Source organism: Quercus lobata, chromosome 3, assembly GCF_001633185.2.
Source record: "Quercus lobata isolate SW786 chromosome 3, ValleyOak3.0 Primary Assembly, whole genome shotgun sequence".
Lineage (NCBI taxonomy): Eukaryota > Viridiplantae > Streptophyta > Magnoliopsida > Fagales > Fagaceae > Quercus > Quercus lobata.
Genome location: NC_044906.1, coordinates 27,689,667 through 27,710,407, shown reverse-complemented (window position 1 = coordinate 27,710,407; position 20,741 = coordinate 27,689,667). Strand labels below are relative to the sequence as shown.

At 32.7% G+C, this 20,741-nt stretch overlaps 2 protein-coding genes across 2 annotated transcripts; both read left to right on the top strand.

Annotated features, from left to right (window-relative positions):
• Positions 1–10,264: 10,264 nt before the first annotated feature.
• Positions 10,265–11,728, top strand: LOC115980672. The gene has a single exon (XM_031102901.1). It carries the CDS (start codon positions 10,265–10,267, stop codon positions 11,726–11,728), a length of 1,464 nt encoding a protein of 487 aa, XP_030958761.1.
• LOC115980671 lies at positions 11,725–15,822 on the top strand. Its single transcript, XM_031102900.1, has 2 exons — positions 11,725–13,090; positions 13,400–15,822. The coding sequence occupies exons 1-2, from the start codon at positions 11,725–11,727 to the stop codon at positions 15,820–15,822; spliced, it is 3,789 nt and encodes a 1,262-aa protein (XP_030958760.1).
• The last annotated feature ends 4,919 nt before the right edge of the window (positions 15,823–20,741 follow it).

The window sequence follows — 20,741 nt, the reverse complement described above, 5'->3', positions numbered from 1 at the left end:
GAAGAAGAAGAAAGATAGCTAAATTAGAAAAGTAGGATTCTTTGGATAAATTTGACTAAAAATTTGAGGAGATTGATGTGAATACTCTTAAAGCGAAAGTTGAGAGACAATTTAATTAGATCCCAAATTAGATTTTAATTGTGGGCTAATGTTGTGCCATTTGTCCCCTAAAGTTTTTTAATATTTGTGTCAAGTGAGTTAATGAGTGCAAAATACTAAGAGTCCAATATTAATTGAATATAAAAATAAAAAATGAAAAACTAATCATATATATCTATTCAGCAAAAATCACCACAGTTTTTATTCTTATTAAAAATTATTTTTATTCTTATTAAAAATTAGAATAAAAATTATCATAAGTAGTATTAAACATAAGCAGAAATTTTAATATGCATCTAATTATGTTTATTTTTTATAATAATTCAGTCAATCATGTAAATTTTTATGATTACAAAAATATATTTATTTTTAAATATATTCATGTGTACGTATGAGTAACATGCTAGTAACAAATAAGTTGAAGTTACAAACTTGTCGCTTAGTATTTAAATAATGTGTACTCCTTTTCTAGGAGTTTCAATATGGTCCCAAATATCTTTTGGAACTGCGTGAGGTGTGTTTTTCAAATTGCTTTTCTAGTCAAGGGCTTGTAACTGAATTTGCAGCTCTCCATGAACAGTATTTGGGGGTTTAGGTGGAAAAATGGTTTGAACTATGGGGTTAGAATCATATAATAACCATCTCAAAAAAAAAAAAAAAAAATTGCTTTTCTTGATTTTTTATTTATTTAAAATTTTTAGACCAGATGCTTAACAAATTGTTTCGTACAAGAATCACCACGTTGAAAATCAATGAATTTATGCTAAAGGTCAATTGTGGTACTCTCCGGTCCAGACACCTCCCTTAAGCCTAGGGACCCGGACACCACCAATCAGCAATCACCAGGCTCAAGCCCTTTAGAAGTTAGGTCCATCAGTCCAATCTAAAATAGCCTAAACTTGCAGTCCACTCCCATTCCCAGCCTAACCCAAATGTCCATTAAACCCATATCTCTCGTTATAACCAGCAAGCCCATTCAAATATTCAAATCCAAAACTACTCAAGCATAATATATAATTATATATATATATATATATATATCTATTAACTATATAAAAAGCTCCAATGCCCCTACAGTACACATTTGGTTTATTGAGTCTATCTTTCTTTTTCTTTTTTTCTTTTTTCTTTTTTATTTTGTTTTGTGTTTTGTGTTTTGTGTTTTGTTTTTTCTTTTTTTCAAGTTGTGAACCGTTGCTATAGTGCCACTTTGGTTTGTTCAAGTGGCATTGTAGCTACAGTAGTTACAATAGCTACAATGTTTTTTTTTTCTTCAGTCTTCTGTTTGTATTTTTTTTCTTTTAAATATCTATAAGAATTTGCATATATATTATTACACTGACACAATAAATTTCACAATATTTTCACCATTATTGAGATGCCAATTTCTTATAAGTCAAAATAAAATAATAAAATATGAAACTGTGACCAACCACAACTGAAAAATAAATGTTTTGTGAAAATGTTGTGATACTTGTTAGGTGAATATGTAAAAGCTATAATACTTTTGGTTTGTTCAATCTATACTGTTCATCTCTTCTTCTTCTTCTTTTTTTTTTTTTTTTAAGTTATCGATTTGTGCTCTTTTCTATATATAAAAAGAACAAATAGACTCATGAATAGTGTTATGAACAGTATTTTTGGTTTAGTGACTTACCTTCCCCCCCCCCCCCCCCCTTTTTTCTTCAAGTTCATCAACTTAGTTTGAGCTTTTTTTTTATTTTTTTTTATTTTAAAGGATTTTTATATGTTTACTTTGTACTTGTAATGTAAGTTTACATTGTATACACACAAAAAGTAGCAAATATTATATACATTTAATAAGCTCATGAACAGTATTATGAACAGTATTTTTGGTTTAGTGAGTTGTCTCTTTCCCTTTTTTTTTTATTTCTTCAAGTTCACCAACTTGGTTTGAGTTTGTTTTTTTTCTTTTAAAGGATCTTTATATGTTTACTTTCTACTTGTAATATAAGCTTACATTATATACACACAAAAAGTAGTAAATATTATATACATTTGCAAAAAAAAAAAAAAAAATGTACAAATTTTGCAAATGTGTACAACATTTGCCAATTTTTATGTGTTTACAACATAAATTTATATTGTAAGTGCAATGTATATTTCTATATATAAAAAGAGTGAATGGGAAAAGTTACAATAATTTCGCTACAGTAATTTTGGTTTGTTCAACTTTCACTGTTTTGCTGGCCCTTTTTTTTTTTTTTTTGAATGCATAAAGTTGTAGTATATTTGCTATATTATCTTTGGTTTGTCCAATTCACGTTGTTTCACATTATAATAAAATATTAACATAAAAAATTGGCACAATATTTTCACAATTGTTGAGGTGTTAATTCATTATAGGTCAAAATAAAATAATAAAATATCATTTTAGAACTAATTACCATAGTTCTCAAAACCGGACCGGACCTGGAGATCGGACCGTGAAAACCGGGATGAAAACCGATTTTTTAAACATAAAGAACCAGGCATATGTGGCAATTCCATGAACCCTTAAAACCGAGGTTGGACCGCATGAACCAGTGGCAAGAACTGTGCGGTCCAACCCCTTAGCAATTTTTTTTTTTAATTTTTTTTTTTATAAAAACAACTTAACACAATTTTATTCTACTTAATTAAATTATCCATCTCTTACAAGAAATAAAAAAAAAATTATAATTAAAATCCTTCAAAGATATTCAACTTTACTTCAAAAATTAATCATAAATTTTAATGTTTTCATGGTTATTATTTTATTTTATTAAATTTCTTATTTAATTATTAAATATTTGCTTGAAAATCATTAAATTTCCCTCACATATATAGATATATTAGTCAATTTTGCTAGTTTTATAAATTTAATATCTATATTTAGGCTTTAATTAATTATGACATAATCACGGTTCGACCTCGGTTCAACCTCAAAAATCTTGAACCTTTCCCTTTTACGGTTCAATGAATGGTCCGGATCTGAAGATTTTGCCAATTACAACTAAAAATAAAAGTATTGTGAAAAAGAAGTGCTATATCCACAATAATTTTCACAACACTTTCATAACAAATCAAATATGGTAAATTGTTATTGATTCTAATTTAAACTTACCAATAAAACTACTTTTTTGCCCACCAATAACAACTTGTAGTAACCTACTACTTGTAATTTATTTTGAAAATGTCATGGACATAACATTTTTTTGTGTAATGTTAAGACATCTTAATGTCGTCACAATATTTTCAAAACTGCTAAGCTGTCAATTCTTTACAAGTTAAAATAAATTATAACAAAATTATAAAGGTATTATGAAAATGTTGCGTCATTCTGCTGTGTTTTTAGAAATTTTTTTATTGGTTTAGTCAACTTTATTGAGTCAAAATTCACTATTTTACATTCAATTTTCTTGGATTGACTTTTTGTATATTTTTTTCTTTACACACTATTTTAAATAAAAACACATAGTTTTACACACAAAAACAAAAACAAAAACTTAGGAAAAAAGCATTTTTCATTTTTTATGTTTGTGGTAGTTTACAATTCTTCCTTAAAGTTTAAAATTAAGCAATTTTTCCCTTAATATTTTGGAAAAGAACTAATATATCATATTGTTATTCTCTCAGTTAAACCCTAATGAAAACTTATGACTCTTAAAATATTTTATTGTGTAATGTCTAAATTACTCCCGCTAAATTTTAACATTCTATTTTATTTTATTTTATTTTATTTTATTTTATTTTATTTTATTTTATTTATTTTTATTTTTTTTATTTTTTTTTTTTTACGTATTTTGAGTTTTAAATGATAGAAATTCTTAGTAAGTTAGAATGGTGATATTAGGTGTTTTATTTGTTATCTAAAGAACGTCGATTTTCTAGGTTTAAATTTTCAAAACTTATAATTTATCTAATGAAAAATTCGATGACACATGTCTTTTGTTATCTTTTTTTAATTTTTAATTTTTTTTAAATTTTTTAGCAAAACTCAGTTGTTTGTTGTTAGAAGATGATGATATTTGTTATCATTCTTAAAAGTTTTTAGAAAGTAGATGTATTGTCTTTAGCAAGTAGGTACTAAAAAACTATTATAGTTAAATAAATATTTATATGTTAAATAGCTACCCTAACTTTGTGGTTGATCAAAATTCTTATGCAAATGAGATTAACTTTTTATGATATAATTATCAAAATTCTTAAAATTAATGTCTCTTTTGATTAATATAAATCTCTATATACTTTAAAAATCAAATGATTCATATCTTTGTTTTGTGATACAAATAAAATCTAAAATTGACCTTAATTACTATTTTTTTCCATGACAAGCATGTGCCTTGCATGTGTCTTGCATGTGCTGCCCTAACTAGTATATATATAAAGCACCAATGCGCAAACAGTGTTTTTGTACAGTGCATTTGGTTTGTTCAACCTGCACTGTGCATTGGCCTTTTTTTTTTTTTTTTTTGCTAGTTTTGTTTGTGCTTTTTGTTTTTTGTCTTTTCTTTTAAATATTTATTATTTATATGTACATATTCAATTACACCGACTTAACAAATTCTTACAATATTTTAACAATTATTTGACAATCTGCACTGTTCATAGGCCTTTTTTTTTTTTTTTTTTCTTTTTTCTTTTTTTCACTGTATGCCAGTTTTGCTTGTGCTCTTTTTGTCTTTTCTTTTAAATATTTATATGTGCATACACAGTTACACTGACACAACACATTTTTACAATATTTTCACAATTATTGAGGTGTCAATTTTTTAAAGGTCAAAATAAATAATAAAATAAGAGATTGAGAATTACTACTGTAAGGACTGAAATTGTGTTGATCCCAAAACCGGATTGGGCTCAAACTCTAATGGCCTAAACAATAAATTTGTAGAGCGTTGATAGAAGAACTAAATTTATCCCAGAAGAAAAATGATTAAACTTAACGATTCAAGATGGTTTGACACAAATAAGATTATCAAATGTTGTCCTCGGAACAAAATAAGTTCTTTGTTTTATATGGTTTTCTTCAAGACAGAAATTGTATCAGGGTTCCCATGCCGCTTTCAGTGCATTCTTCCAGGTTATATACTGCAATCTTCGTGTCATCTTTACCACACACTTGTATGCTAGATTAGGGGGATTCCTTCCTGTCCCATCCAACACTTCCTGAAACCATCAACCAGTAGCTGTAAGGTTGCTTGATCACTGTTCAGGCATCACTTCCTCATTAATACGGCCAGAGAGTTGGTTGAGAGGCAATTAATGCAGAGGTCGCAGCCTTTGAAGATATTTGTCTACCTTTTTATCCTTATCCTTGGTCCAATGTCCTACTCTCAGCTGTGACGTAGCCCCGAAGTAAGTTCGTGATGATAAGGTACTCAGATTCATCTCGGACACATGTTACTGAGGATACTTTTGTCCTCGGACACTTATTGGACCCATCTTACATTGCCTCTACTCCTCTCTTAACTTTATTCTACTCATAGCCTTATTTGGGCCTCCTCGGATGGTCCAACATCCTCGGATAGGGCCATAGGCCTAGTTAATACCACTTTTAACAATGCTTCCTGAGTAACTGGCCCCCACAACTACTATCTAGAACTCAAAATACTTGAAGAAAATTTTGGAGATATTAAAATTAAGTGGGAGTATTTTAGACATTACACAATAAATATTTTACGAATCATAAGCTTTTATTAAGATTTAACTGGGAGAATAACAATATGACATATTTGCTATTTTCCAAAATATCAATGGAAAAATTACTTGATTTTAAAATTTAAGGAGTAATGCTATGTTCACAACATTTTCACAATAATTTCACACCAAATTTTATGCGACAAGGTATTTTTGATGGATAAAAAAGTGATATCAGTAGTGGACTCAGTTTAAAACCAATAACAATTTGTCATTTAGAATTTGTTCTAAAAATGTTATGGATGTAGCATTTCTCTCAAATAAAATAAAAAAATATCTATTCGGATCATAAAAATGAAGGTATTGTGAAAATGTTGTGATATTTTGTTGTATTCTTAGACTTCTTTTTTAATATAGTTAAATTGGGTGAGCCAAAATTCACGGTTTCACACACAATTTTCTTGTGTTGTTGTTTTTTTTTTTTTTTTAATGCATAATTTTAAAACCAGTAATAATTTTTCATCTAAGATTTGTTGTAAAAATGTTGTGGATGTAATAAATAAAATAATAATATCAAACTGAGACCTACCACAGCTAGAAATAAAAAAAATTGCGAAAATATTGTAACATTTTGTTATGTTCCTTGGATTCTTTTTTGTGTGGCATTTTGTTGTCTTCCTAGACTTCTTTTTTTTGTTTAGTCAAATTTGGTAAGCCAAAATTCATTGTTTTAGGCACATTTTTCTTCAAATAGCTTTTTATTTGTTTTTTGTGTTTTTTTTTAATGCACGGTCAAAAGTGGTTAGCCCAATTTAAAACCAGTAACAATTTACCACCTAGAATTTATTATGAAAATGTTGTAGATGTAGTATTACCCTAAAATAAAATAATAAAATATCAGACCAGAACCCACCATAGCTAGAAATAAAGGTATTGTAAAAATATCGTGACATTTTGTTGTGTTCCTAGACTTTGTTTTTGGTTTAGTCAATTTTTTGAACCAAAATTCATTGTTTTATGCTTAATTTTTTTTAACACATTGTTTCAAGTTAAAAAAAAAAAAAAAAAAAAAAAAAAAAAAAAAAAAAAAAAAAAAAAAACACACACACACACACACACACAAATTGACCAAGTAACACTTTTCTCCTTTATGTTTGGGGTAGTTTCATTCCCCCCTAAATTAAAGTTGAATAATTTCTTCCTTTATATTTTGTAAATGAGCATATACTCCTAATGTTACTCTCTTAGTTAAACCCTAACGAAATCTTATAATTTCTAAAATATTCAATTATGCAATGTCTAAAATACTCCTACTATATTTTAATGTCCCAAAAAATTTATTCTTGTATTTTGAATATTATGTGGTAAATTGGTAGTCATGTTTGGAAAGTTAGAATGATGATATATGGTGTTCTATATTTGTTACCTAGAGAACAATAATTTATTAGGTTTTGTCGGACCGTGTGCCTTACCGATCCATCCAACGACCAATTGGTGAAGGATGAAGGGGCACAAATCTTTTATAGCATTCGATCGTAGACCAAGCCCATTGGTATTGGAGCAAATTGTGAAATCCCTCACAACCCCTCCCTCACAATGCGGCTCCAACAACTCGAACCTATGACCGGGCTCTAATACCACTTGTCAGACCGTGTACCTTACCGATCCATCCAACGACCAATTGGTGAAGGTTGAGGGGGCACAAATCTTTTATAGCATTCGATCGTAGACCAAGCCCATTGGTATTGGAGCAAATTGTGAAATCCCTCACAACCCCTCCCTCACAATGCGGCTCCAACAACTCGAACCTATGACCGGGCTCTGATACCACTTGTCGGATCGTGTGCCTTACCGATCCATCTAACGACCAATTTTTGAAGGATGACGGGGCATAAATCTTTTATAGCATTTGATCGCAGACCAAGTCCATTGGTATTTGAGCGAATTTTGAAATCTCTCACAGGTTTAAATCTTCTAGACTTATAATTTTATCTAATAGAAACTTTGATGACAGGTGTCTTTTGTTATTTTGTTCTTTTTTTAATTTCTTTTCCTACTTAAAAGGGTGTTCATTAAAAATAAGTAAACTAAATATCGTAGTTAGACTCATAAAATAAGATGACAAAGAATGAAGTATGAATAACAAAATCTTCATTGTAGATGGTTGCAAGTATTTAATTTGATGAAGATCTTCAAAAAAATTGTAGTATATATCATCATTCATTGCGAAAATTTAAATATTGTGGAAAGATGATGACATTCATTATCATTCTTCATAGCATTTTTCGGTGAGTAGATATTACATTTAGTAAAGATGTTGTTCTAAGAAATTGTCATAGTAAATACTAAATAGATATTCAAATAGCTATTTTAAATTTAAGTATATGATTTCATACTTCTTCAACAAAAAAAAAAAAAAATATATATATATATATATATTAATTTTCTCACCAAAGGGGCAGCACGTGCCTTGCATGTACAACCCACACTAGTAACTATATAAAAAGAGCCAATAGCTCATGAATAGTGTTTTTGGTTTATTCAATCGTTGAGGCTTTTTTTTTTCTCCATCTATTTCTATTCTATTAACTATATAAAAAGAGCCAATAGCTCATGAATAGTGTTTTTGGTTTATTCAATCGTTGAGCTTTTTTTTTTTTATTTATTTATTTTTTTTTATAATCTTTATATGTTTACTTTGTAAACTTATGTTGTAGACATACAAAAAGTGGCAAATATTATACATATTTACAAAAAAAAGTAAATCTATATATAGAAAGCATGAATGGAAAAAGCTATAATAGTTTCACTATAGTAGTTTTGGTTTGTCCAATTTTCACTATTTTGCTGACAGGATTTTTTTTTTTTTTTTTTGTGTGAATGTGTATGGTCGCAATATATTTGTTATAGTATTTTTGGTTTGTCCAATTCGCACTGTTTCACATTGTAATAAAATATTAACATAACAAATTGGCACAATATTTTCACAGTTGTTAGGGTGTTAATTCTTTATTGGTTAAAATAAAATTAAAAAATATCATACTGAAACCAACCGTAACTAAAAATAAAGGTATTGTAAAAAAAGAAGTGCTACATTCATATTATTTTACACAATACTTTCATAAAAAATCATAAACGGTAAATTGTTATTGGTTCTAATTTAGATTTACCAATGAAACTACTTTTTTTCCCACCAATAATAATCTACTAATGATTTGTTGTGAAAATGTCGTGAACATAACATTTTTTTATGAAAATGTTATGACATCTTATTGTCGTCACAATATTTTCAAAGCCGCTTAGCTGTCAATTCTTTACAAGTCAAAATAAAATATAACAAAATTATAAAGGTATTATGAAAATGTTGTGCCATTTTGTTGTGTTTTTAGAATTTTTTTGTTGGTCTAGTCAGCTTTGTTGAGCCAAAATTCACCATTTCACATACAATTTTCTTCAGTTGACTTTTGTTATTTTTTTATTTCTTTGTGCACCATTTTAAGTAAAAACACATAGTTTTATACACAAAAACTTAGGATAAAAACACTTTTCATCCTTATGTTTGGGGTAATTTACAATTCCTCCTTAAACTTTAAAATCAGGCAATCTTTCCCTTAATATTTTGGAAAAGAGCAAATATGTTATATTGTTGTTCTCTCAGTTAAATCATAATGAAAACTTATGATTCTTAAAATATTTTATTGTGTAATGTCTAAAATACTTTCACTAAATTTTGACATTCCAACAAATTTTTTCACGTATTTTGAGTTTTAGACGGTAGTAATTCTTGGAAAATTGAAATGATGATATAAAGTGTTTTATTTGTTATCTAAAGAACATTAATTTTCGAGGTTTAAATTTTTTAAACTTATAATTTATCTAATGGAAAATTTGATGATACATACAATTTTTTTTTTATCTTTTTTTATTTTTTTAATTTTCTTAGCAAAACTTAGTTGTTTATTATTGGAATAAGATGATATTTGTTATCATTCTTAGAAGTTTTTAGTGAGTGAATATATTACCTTTAGCAAATAGGAACTAAAAAACTATTATAGTAAAATAGATATTTATATGTTAAATAGCTACCCTAACTTTGCGGTTGATCAAAATTTTTATACGAATGAGATTAACTTTTTATGATCTAATTATCAAAATTCTTAAAATTAATGTCTCTTTTGATTAATGTAAATCTCTATGTATTTTAAAAGTCAAATAATTTATATATATATTTTTTGTGATACAAATAAAATTTAGAATTGACCTTAATCATTATTCTTTTTTCACTGTGCACGTGCTGCTCAACTAGTACATAACTACATATATAAAGGCCCAACCGAAAATTCAAAAAATAAAAATAAAAGTAAAAAACCAATACATATCAAGCCCTGAATGTCTCTCTCAAAAACACAAAACTTTCTCTCCCTTGGTAGGAGCGTTTTCTCTCTCCAGATAGAGTCAGTTTCTCCCTTGGTTTCTCCGTAAGGGTCTTTCTTGGTCCACTCATCTACACCGATTTGGGTTGTGACCTGGGTATCGCAAGTCTATGGAGCAAGAGGTTCTGTGTAATTTTCAAAAGCTACAGCTAACAAAAGAGGAGGCAGATGATATAATCATAACAAGTGTTACTAGAGCAGAGCTTCTTGAAGAATGTTCGTTGAGTCTCTTTGGGCGCCTCCTCACTGACCGGCAACAAAACCAGAGAGCTTTCAAGAATACTTTGAAGACTGCATGGAAAATGGGTTCGGATTTGAGGATTGTAGAGGTGGGGAACAATGTATTCCAGTTTAAATTTGGTTCAGTGTGTCAGTTGGAATGGGTTGAGAGAAGTGGCCCATGGAATTTTGATAATAACCTTCTTCTTCTGTGTCGATGGAGGAAGGGTTTAACGGCATCAAACATCTCATTTTCCCATGCTCCATTTTGGGTTCAAGTTTGGGGATTACCCTTTGAGTACATGTCTGAAGATGCTGGGAAAGACATAGGAGGCAGACTGGGTAGGGTCCTTGAAGTGGATAAAAGGTCATTACAAGCGGAGCAAGCGAAGTTTATGAGGATCCGGGTGGAGATACCCATTGACAAGCCTCTTAGAAGAGGAGGCAACATCACCAACTCGGAGGGGGAAAGATGCTCAATCATTTTCAGGTATGAACGTCTCCCTACCTTTTGTTATATGTGTGGTATTCTTGGACATGATGAGAAACATTGCCAAGTGAGTTCCATAGAGGGAGTGATAGAGAGGCAGTATGGAGATTGGTTAAGAGCTGGAGGAGTGATTAGAAACGGTAATGATAAAGGAAAAGGGGTGAATGAAGGAAGCTCGGAAGGGGTGGCGGTTGATCGGAATTACTCCCGCCCAGGAAGTTCGGTGGCAAATCCTGGTCCTTCAGCTTTGTCTAAGGATTGTGGGGCAGGTGGCCGGGATTGTAACAGTGGGCGTACAGAGGGGAAAGCTGTGAACTTAGCGGACCTGTCAAAAGATTTGAATCCGATCTTGAGTGTGGGTGCTGGTCTGACTGGATGGGACAAGGGTGATGGGGCAGTACGTGGGTTGCAGGTTGAGCAGAAGACTCAGTTAGAAGGTAATGGGACTTGTTGGAGTCTAGTTAGAGAGCAACTTAAACCGGGTGAAGAGGCCAGGTCAAATTATTTTAAAAAAGATGGGCCTTGTAATATTGAACCCGAAATGGCCAGCCCAGTAAAAGCCAATAAGGAGGCCTTTAAAGACCCTAGTGTAAATGGTTTGGGCCCTAATTTAGAAGCTGAAAAAGAACCCATTAGTAAAGGTAAATGGAAAAAAATTGCTAGAGAAAAGGGTAAGGCCCAAGAAGTAGAAATGAAGCTTAATGGTCCGGAAGTAGGAAATAAAAGAGTGGGATGTATTGAGGATTTACTAATAGCTGAATGTAGAAGTCAGAAAAAGGTCCGTGGAGGGGAAAGAAGCAACAATGACTCCAACTCTCTGAATGAAACGGCGGTGACTGCTAGGCAGCACCGCCGAGAAAAATGAGGGCCTTAGGATGGAACTGTCGAGGGCTTGGGAACCCTCAGTCAGTTCGTGTGTTGCGCAATATTGTGCAACAATGGGATCCCGATTTTGTGTTTCTTTCAGAAACAAAGCTGAGAGTGCGGAGTATGGAAAGGAAGAAAATGAGTATTGGTTTTACTAACGGTTTAGTGATTCCAAGCCATGGAAGAAGTGGAGGTCTGGCTTTGCTGTGGAGAAAGGAAATTAATGTTGATGTTCAAAGCTTCTCAGATAGACATATTGACGCCATTGTTACTGAGGACAGGGGGTTTAAATGGCGAATAACTGGTTTTTATGGAAACCCGGAGGTTCATAGAAGGAAGGAATCTTGGGAATTATTAAAAGTTCTTAGCAGAAAGTTTCAGCTCCCCTGGCTATGTTTCGGGGATTTTAATGAAATTGTGTCGACTTCGGAGAAAATGGGAGGAGCTCGAAGATCTCAGAGGCAGATGGATGATTTTAGGGAAGCTATTGACTGTTGTAGGTTTATGGATCTTGGATTTTGTGGTCCGGAGTTCACGTGGTGCAATATGCAAGAAGGCCGACACAGGATGTATCTTCGGCTGGATCGGGCTCTAGTTACACAGGATTGGGCTGACCACTATAAGGATGTGAGAGTTCATCATCTTGTGGAATCGGTGAGCGACCATTGTGCGCTTTTGATCACCGACTCCATTGTTTTGCAAAGCCCCCGGAAAAGAAGATTTCATTTTGAAGCAATGTGGACGAGAAGAGATGAGTGCAGGGATATCATCAGGACAGCGTGGAATGATAGTGTAAATCTTTATAGTCCGAATGGCATGGTGGCAGGGCTTAAGCAGTGTGCAGATGATTTATCAAGGTGGAACGGGAAGGTCTTTGGACGGGTTCCTAGACAGATTCAGAATAAGAGGAGAGTCCTTAATGAATTAGTGTTGAGAGATCATGATGGCAGCAATGGTTTTGAAATTAATAAGATTAGAAAAGAGATTAATGACTTACTGGACTGTGAGGAGATAATGTGGCAACAAAGGTCTAAGGTTCAATGGATGGGGCTGGGGGATCGTAATACTAGATACTTTCACACAAAGGCCTCGGAGAGGAAAAAGAAAAATACCATCTCTAAGATTTTGGATGAAAGGGGAATGTGGAGAGAATCTGCCTTGGAGATAGCAGAGGTGGCTGTGTCTTATTTTGAGAAGTTATATAGGACTTCCAATCCTGATAAGATTGCGGAAGTTGTTGAAGCTATTGATCCTAAAGTTTCAGCCGAAATGAACCAAAGTTTGATCAAGCAATTCACAAGAGAGGAGGTTGAGGCAGCCCTGAAGCAGATGCATCCGTCCAAATCTCCCGGCCCAGATGGTATGCCTGCTCTATTTTATCAAAATTATTGGGATATTGTGGGTAGTGATGTAGTGTGCATGGTTTTAAATGTTTTGAATTCCAATATGTCTATGACAGATTTAAATAAAACTTACATTACTCTTATCCCAAAAATTAACAATCCAGCTAAAATGACAGACTTTAGACCGATTAGTTTGTGTAATGTGATTTATAAACTTATTTCGTAAGTCCTAGCTAATCGTCTTAAATTAGTCCTCCCTCAAATAATATCTGAAAATCAGAGTGCCTTTCTTTCTGAAAGGCTTATAACGGATAATGTTCTTATAGCCTTTGAGCTCATGCATTATTTGGATCACAAAAAAGAGGGGAAGGATTGCTACATGGCAATCAAATTGGACATGAGCAAGGCTTTTGATAGGGTGGAATGGGGCTTCATTGAGCAGGTGATGGCTAAATTAGGCTTTCATGATAGCTGGACTTGTCTAATTATGCATTGTATAACTTCTGTGTCCTATTCTGTGCTTATTAACGGGGTAGCTTTTGGCAATATTATTCCCTCGAGGGGTCTTCGTCAAGGAGATCCCCTATCCCCTTACTTATTTTTACTATGTGCAGATGGCTTTTCCTCCCTTATTAGTAAAGCTGTTAGGAATCAGATGTTGAGTGGCTTGTCCATTTGTAGAGGTGGTCCTAAAATTTCACATCTCTTTTTTGCGGACGACAGCTTACTCTTTTGTAAGGCTAATAGCCATGAATGTCAGCAGTTAACTGAAATTCTCTGCTTGTATGAGGCTACCTCTGGGCAGAAAATTAATGCCGATAAGTCCTCTGTTTTCTTTAGTGCTAACACGGCGGGGGAAAAGAGAAATGAAATTTTGATGATTCTTGGGCCTATGCAAGATTCTCGGCATGGGAAGTATCTGGGCCTGCCATCTATTATTGGTAAATCTAAGAATGAAGTTTTTGCGGAAATTAAAGAAAGGGTGGGAAGGAAGTTAGCAGGGTGGATAGAGAATCTTTTGTCTATAGGGGGTAGAGAGACCTTAATTAAGGCGGTGGCCCAGGCAATCCCTACGTATGCTATGAGTTGTTTTCTATTACCAAAAGGTTTATGTGATGATATAGAGGGTATGATGAGGAGATTTTGGTGGGGGCAGCGTGGTCAAGAGTCAAAAATTGCTTGGGTGAGTTGGAAACGCTTGTGCAAATCAAAGCTTCAGGGTGGGATGGGCTTTAGAAACCTTCAAGCCTTCAACCTTGCCATGTTAGCAAAGCAAGGTTGGAGGCTTCTTACAAATCCGGACTCGTTGGTAGCTCGGGTTTTCAGAGCTAAATACTATGCCCATGGAGATGTTCTTAATGCTAGCCTAGGTTGCAAACCATCCTATGCTTGGAGGAGCATAATGCAAGGTCTTGAGGTTGTTAGAAAAGGTACACGTTGGAGGGTGGGTAATGGGAGATTGATTCACATATGGAATGATAAATGGCTGCCTACTCCCACAACATTCAAGGTGGTCTCTCCGCCCTGTGGTTTTGATGATTACCCCATGGTCTCGGCTCTTATTGATCATGACCTTAGAAGATGGAGGGCTGATATTGTGAAGTCCATTTTCCTGCCCTTTGAAGCTGATACGATTCTTAATATCCCAATCAGTTACAATCTTCCGGAGGACAATCTCATTTGGGTTGGAAATAGGAAGGGTGTTTTTTCAGTCAAGAGCGCCTACTATGTTGCTCTTAATTTGATGGATTGTTCAAATGAGGGAGAAAGCTCCTTTGGGGATCCTTTGGAGCGGCTGTGGAAGAAGATTTGGCATCTCAACATTCCATCAAAGATAAAAATTTTTGCATGGAGAGCTTGTCTAGACGCCCTTCCTACTATGGTGAATTTGAAGAAAAGAGGTATTGGAGAGAATGGGTTTTGCCCTTGTTGTGGAAGTGAGTTAGAAGCAATTTCTCACTCTATTATCCGCTGTGAAGTAGCAAAGAGGGTGTGGGACTGTTGGGATGTCTGTTTAGTTGAGGATGGACAGGAGTTATATGATGTGCCGGACATTGCTTTTCAAATCATTGATAAGAAATCAGTCCGTGATCTAGAAATGTTCTTTACTGTTGCTTGGTCTATTTGGTTTAATAGAAACTTAGTTGTTTTTGAGTCAACATGTAGACTGCCAAGCCATATTTGGAGATTTGCTAGTAACTATCTTCATGAATACAGGGCAGCAAGGATGGCAGTGAACAAAAGACAGGGTGCTGAAAATGGTGGGTGGTCTCCTCCACCGCCTGGAGTGTTCAAGGTGAATGTTGATGGGGCGACTTCAATGGATGGGAGAAACTCTAGTGCTGGCGCTGTCATCCGGGACTCTTGTGGTACGGTCATTGCTGCCTGCTGCAAATATTTCCAAGGCCATTTTTCAGTTGCTGAAACAGAAGCTCTTGCCGTGGAGTGTGGAGTCTTACTAGCCCGTGATATGAAAATACCTCAAGTTATCATTGAATCCGATGCAGCATCCATTGTTAGTGATATTAATAACAAGGTTGTGGATGGTCATCTTGGCCATTTGTTCCAAGGAATTTTTGCTTTGCTGAGTTCTTTCTCAAGCTGCAGAATCAAACATGTGAAAAGGGAGTACAACAGAGTGGCCCATGAGTTAGCCCATATAGCTAGAGATAGTGAATCTAATCACATGTGGGTGGGAGTTCCTCCTCCTACGCTGGTAGAGATGATTCAGGCTGACTGCACAGGGTAGTTTAATGCTTGTATTTCTTTTCTCTGTTGTAAGTCACTTTCTTTTTGTTTGGTGGAATACAGATTCAAAGGTTTGCATCAAAAAAAAAAAGAATGTCTCTCTCAAGTACACTAATCCAATCCGAAAACATGCTAGGCCCATCAAAATCTTAGCCCATTTAAATCTCAAAATCCAAAGCACCACACTCAAACCAAACTCACTCAGCCCAACCCAAATATAAGCATGTTAAATTTATTTCAAATGGGGCTTTGGTATGAGCTTAAAATGTGGGGCTGGTCTGATTGTGTTTGGGTTTAAATGTGGTGTTGGATCTCATGGTTGGGCCCAAGAGAAGGTGTTGTGACTTGTGGGGCTAAAGTTTTGATTTGGATTGTGGAGCCCAGGACCTTTGATCTATTACTAATCGAAACATATATCCAGATAATTTCATGTGTTCCCAGTTGCAACCGGATGTGGATCCAAAGTCATGGAGGTTAAACTGGTTCCTGTTGTTATAGTTATCAATTTATCATCACATAAACATGTTAGTTATATATGGGCCACACTTGAAAATTCAAAACGTAAGGTAATATTATAAATTTTAGATTTTACATCCTTCATTTTTTAACCATGAGAACCAGTTTAGTTCATTTTTAACTAACCTAGCAACCAAGAGATGACCCAACCAATAAGGCCGGGTCGTTGCCTCGTTGGCCGAGGGGAATACTTGTATTAGCAAAGATCATTGGTCTAATGAAAATTGTTAAAAGTTGCTCGGAATTAAGTGGAAGCTCCAAAGTAGTAATTTTTTTTTTACTCTAAGTTGATTATAGTAAAAAATATGTGCGAGTTTGGGAATTGTTCATTTTTGGTGACTTATATGTGTATATTGCTTATCAAAAGATAAGATTTTTGGTCACTTTTATGTTAAATGTATTACAAAAAGTAAAAATTCAGATTATTTGTAAAAAAAATACTAATTGAGACAAATGACAAAAAACAAAACTATGAAGTAGTTCACAAACGCACCCTAATAGATTGGCAATGGTAATATGCTACATAGAGGAGAAGGGATTCAAGAATATATTTTGTATTTTTTAGGACAAAACTTCACTTTAAATACTATAAAGGTAGTCCAAATTAAAACCTTATAATTGCAAAATTATTATAAAAAATACCAAATTTAATCGAACAACAAATTTTTCCTGATGTCAAAATTGGTGTCGTGCGTGAACTTTCAAAATTTCAAAATTTAATTTAGTACTTTTAAAATTATAGAGTTTAATTTGTAAACTATAGAGGTTAAAGTAAAATCTGTCCTAATTTCTATGCTGCTTGTTTTTTTTTGGGGGGGGGGGGGGTGTGGGTGTGGGGGGGAGGGGGAATGCTACAATGATTAATTTGTATTGTTTTTGTGGTTTTGCCAGTATTTATTTATTCAATTAAGGAACCAAAAATGATTCTTCGTAAGGCAGGTATAGAATACAAGGATTGTAATCCAACCGAAATTTGAGTCAAATATTAGACACACTATTTGTTTTATAAACCAAAAATAAAATAATAAAATATTGTTGGTGAATTTGATTGACTGGTTATAGAAGGGGTGAGATTCAAAACGCAAAGGCATATCACATATCCCACTCAAAAATTATGGTAAATTTTAAAAGAGAATGAACTAAGTTATACTACACAAAATATACTCTTTTAAATGATGTTGGATAAACCATTTTCTTTTAAAATTATCAAGTGTTTGCTAAACATATTAAACAAATAGTTGTTAAGGGAAAATTTTTAACGCACATAAACTGCACTTTATCTATTTTACCATAGTATTTTACAACTCATCCAATATCCCAACTTTTATTTTAACATACAACACATTAAAATAATATAAATATCTCAATAAAAATAATATATCCCAATCTCTCTCCTCTCCCATCTCTCTCTCTTTTCTCTTTCTTCCTCTCCAAATGTGTCTCTCTCTTAACAACCCATAACATCTGCCCACCACCCAATCCCAAATCAACCAAACCACCAAAACTGATGCAAGGCATTTCAAGTAACTATATGCCTATATCATAATCCACCTGTAACTGATTAGTCAGTTAGTTAGTTAGTTAGATGATTTCTTAAGCATTAGCCTATAGGATTTATACACTTGTTAAACATCTAGAGGTTGCCAATGCCAAACAACTAGTATAAGTAGGAGAATGTAAGCTCTTTGTAAATGAGTTTTGGTAATTGAATGAATTGTTAGTCTTTGTGTGCTATTTGGATATAAGTGTTTCTTGCAGAGGTACTTATCCATCTATCAATGTGTTCTAAGTAACTCAGCCCTTTCATACACAAATAGCCCATCACATTCCCTGCATCAGTTTGGGTAGGGAATGTGTGTAAGCTAAACTATTTTGGGGTTTTTTTTAGCAATGAGAGTTGCTTAGAACATATAGTAGGTGGTTAGGCACCACTTAAAATCACTAATTCTAAAAAATTTGGTTACAACATGAGAGTACAAGAGTACGTATACAATCTGTTCTACAACTAACAACCATTAGTATCTTGCTAAGTGTCAAACTAACACTGGTTACATCTAATACAAGTAACTAACTCATTAACAAGACCAACTAATTTAGATAAGAATGACTGCCATATAAGCTAACTGTCTTAAGGCTCTTATTTGGGCACAAAAATAGTTGTAACTGACTATTTTCAACAGCTAAAGCTGCTAGCTAGAACTCAAACAAAAACATCTTAAAACAGCTTAGAAAATGCTCTGCATAAAAAATGTAGCCACCACTACCAACCAAAACTAAAACCACCGTCATAATTTACCACACCAATTGAAATCACCACCAACACTCCATCACCAGGCTACACTCAACAACAACCACCAAAATCCATTAACATTAAATGAACAACCACCTTAAATTACACAACTGCAACCACCACCCAATAACAACAAAACGCACCTAAGAACCACCGCTAACCATCCATAATCACACCAAGAACCACAATAATACACTGCACCCAAACCCAGAAAACACCACGTTTGAAGCAAGCCATAAACCCAACGACAAACATCATGACCAAACCCACCAACAAACCACAAACCAATAATCAAACCGCGAAGCAAGCCATGAACCAAACCCAAATTGGAACCACTAACAAACCACAACCAACCACCACCACCCAAACCCACCACACCCAAACCCAAATCAAAACCACAACCCTACAAATATTAACCCATGAAACCCACAATTTTTGAATAAACATATAATGGGATCCATTTGCTATAAGAGATATGATATATATACTCGATATAGGGTATAATTTTTTATTACTTGGAGTTGGATGCATAAATTGATGGCTCATACAGATAATAATTAACATCACTCATTACTAGTCTTTGTAGGTACTCTTTGTTTGATGAGAAATTGAGAATACTATTTACTCTTTGTATGATGAAAATTAATGAAGATAAAAACAAGATGATGTGGGATATCAATCAATGGGACTAGCACATGATGGTATTAAGATGATGTGACACATGTTATTTCTTCTTTAGATGAAATATAGATGAAAGTAGTTCATAACAAAATCACATAATCAATATCTAGGACTAGCACATTATAGGAATTGGTTGGTTAATATTGTTGTAATTATCTTGGTTTTTGAAAATCTAGTTTATGGATTTGTTGAAAATTTAAACTTCTTTACGGTATAAAACAAATTGACAGAAAATTAAATTCAAACCAATTTCTTTATACTACAATAATAATAATAATAATTATTATTATTAACATCATTATTATTCAATAGTGTTGTTTCTTATTTGCAAGCAATTTTACATTTCCAAGGATTAAAAATATAATTGAATTGCACATATAACTTTTTTCAATAGTATTTTTAGCCAACAAAAAAAAAAAAACAGATTATTTTATTTCTTATTTATCTTTTTTCTAAAACAATTTCAACAAAACACAAAACTCAAAAGGTTAAATAAATTACTCCCAAACAAATACTCTGTCTGTTATTGAAACAAAAAGCATTTTAATGTGAACGACTTTTAGTTGAAAAGATGGTATATATTAATTTTAAAGAAAAAAAAAATCCAAAACTTTAGATGACCCTTGAATTGTGTGCACCATTAGATTTTTTACACCTGAGCTTGGTATTTTTTGTGTTTAGGTAGGGGTTTTTCACAATTTGACTTTGTCAATTTTTACTCCCAAGCTTAATGTTTTCTATATTATATTTGTTGGGTTATAGATTGACCTTGGTTAATTAATTCAATTACTCAAATTGATTAATTAGATCAAATTACATGTAAATATTGTGAGGGCACCAACAAATAAAAATTTAATGTAGAGTGTTGCGGAAATTAAATTTGACACACCATACGAAGAAGTAAATAATGTGTATATGTATTAAAATTATATATAAAAATAAATAAGTTTATGTGTATATATATATAATTTAATTTTATAATATATAAATAGAAATAATATGGAAGCAGTACAATAGTATTAACTAGTACCGAAATTTTTCGCTCCTTTGATCAAATTGATAGGACTTCCAATATGGTATTGACTACCTTGGAGTAAGCACGAACAAGAAATTAGATACACTTTATATTATTTTGTTGCAATAAACTCCAAATATTTTGATGACAATCTTGATACAATAATATATATGTTGTTACAATAAAAAATTTACTGCTTTAAAAATCTTATTGCAATATATTGGAAATAATTGACAAAAATAATTTAGATAAAATTATTGCAATAATATATTCATTGTAATAGGTAATAATTTCATGTTTGTCTTTACAATAAATTATAAAATAATTAATATTAGGTTATTGCAATGATATCTTAATATTTTTCATTGAAATAGATTGTAAAATAATTTATACCAAGTTATAGTAATGATATCTTAAT

Bases quoted from the DNA above. Each gene is read 5' to 3' on its own strand.
- LOC115980672 (XM_031102901.1), top strand. From the start codon at position 10,265: ATGGAGCAAGAGGTTCTGTGTAATTTTCAAAAGCTACAGCTAACAAAA.
- LOC115980671 (XM_031102900.1), top strand. From the start codon at position 11,725: ATGAGGGCCTTAGGATGGAACTGTCGAGGGCTTGGGAACCCTCAGTCA. The intron at 13,091-13,399 runs GTATGCCTGCTC...ATGTTCTTATAG, and splicing joins CAAATCTCCCGGCCCAGATG to CCTTTGAGCTCATGCATTAT.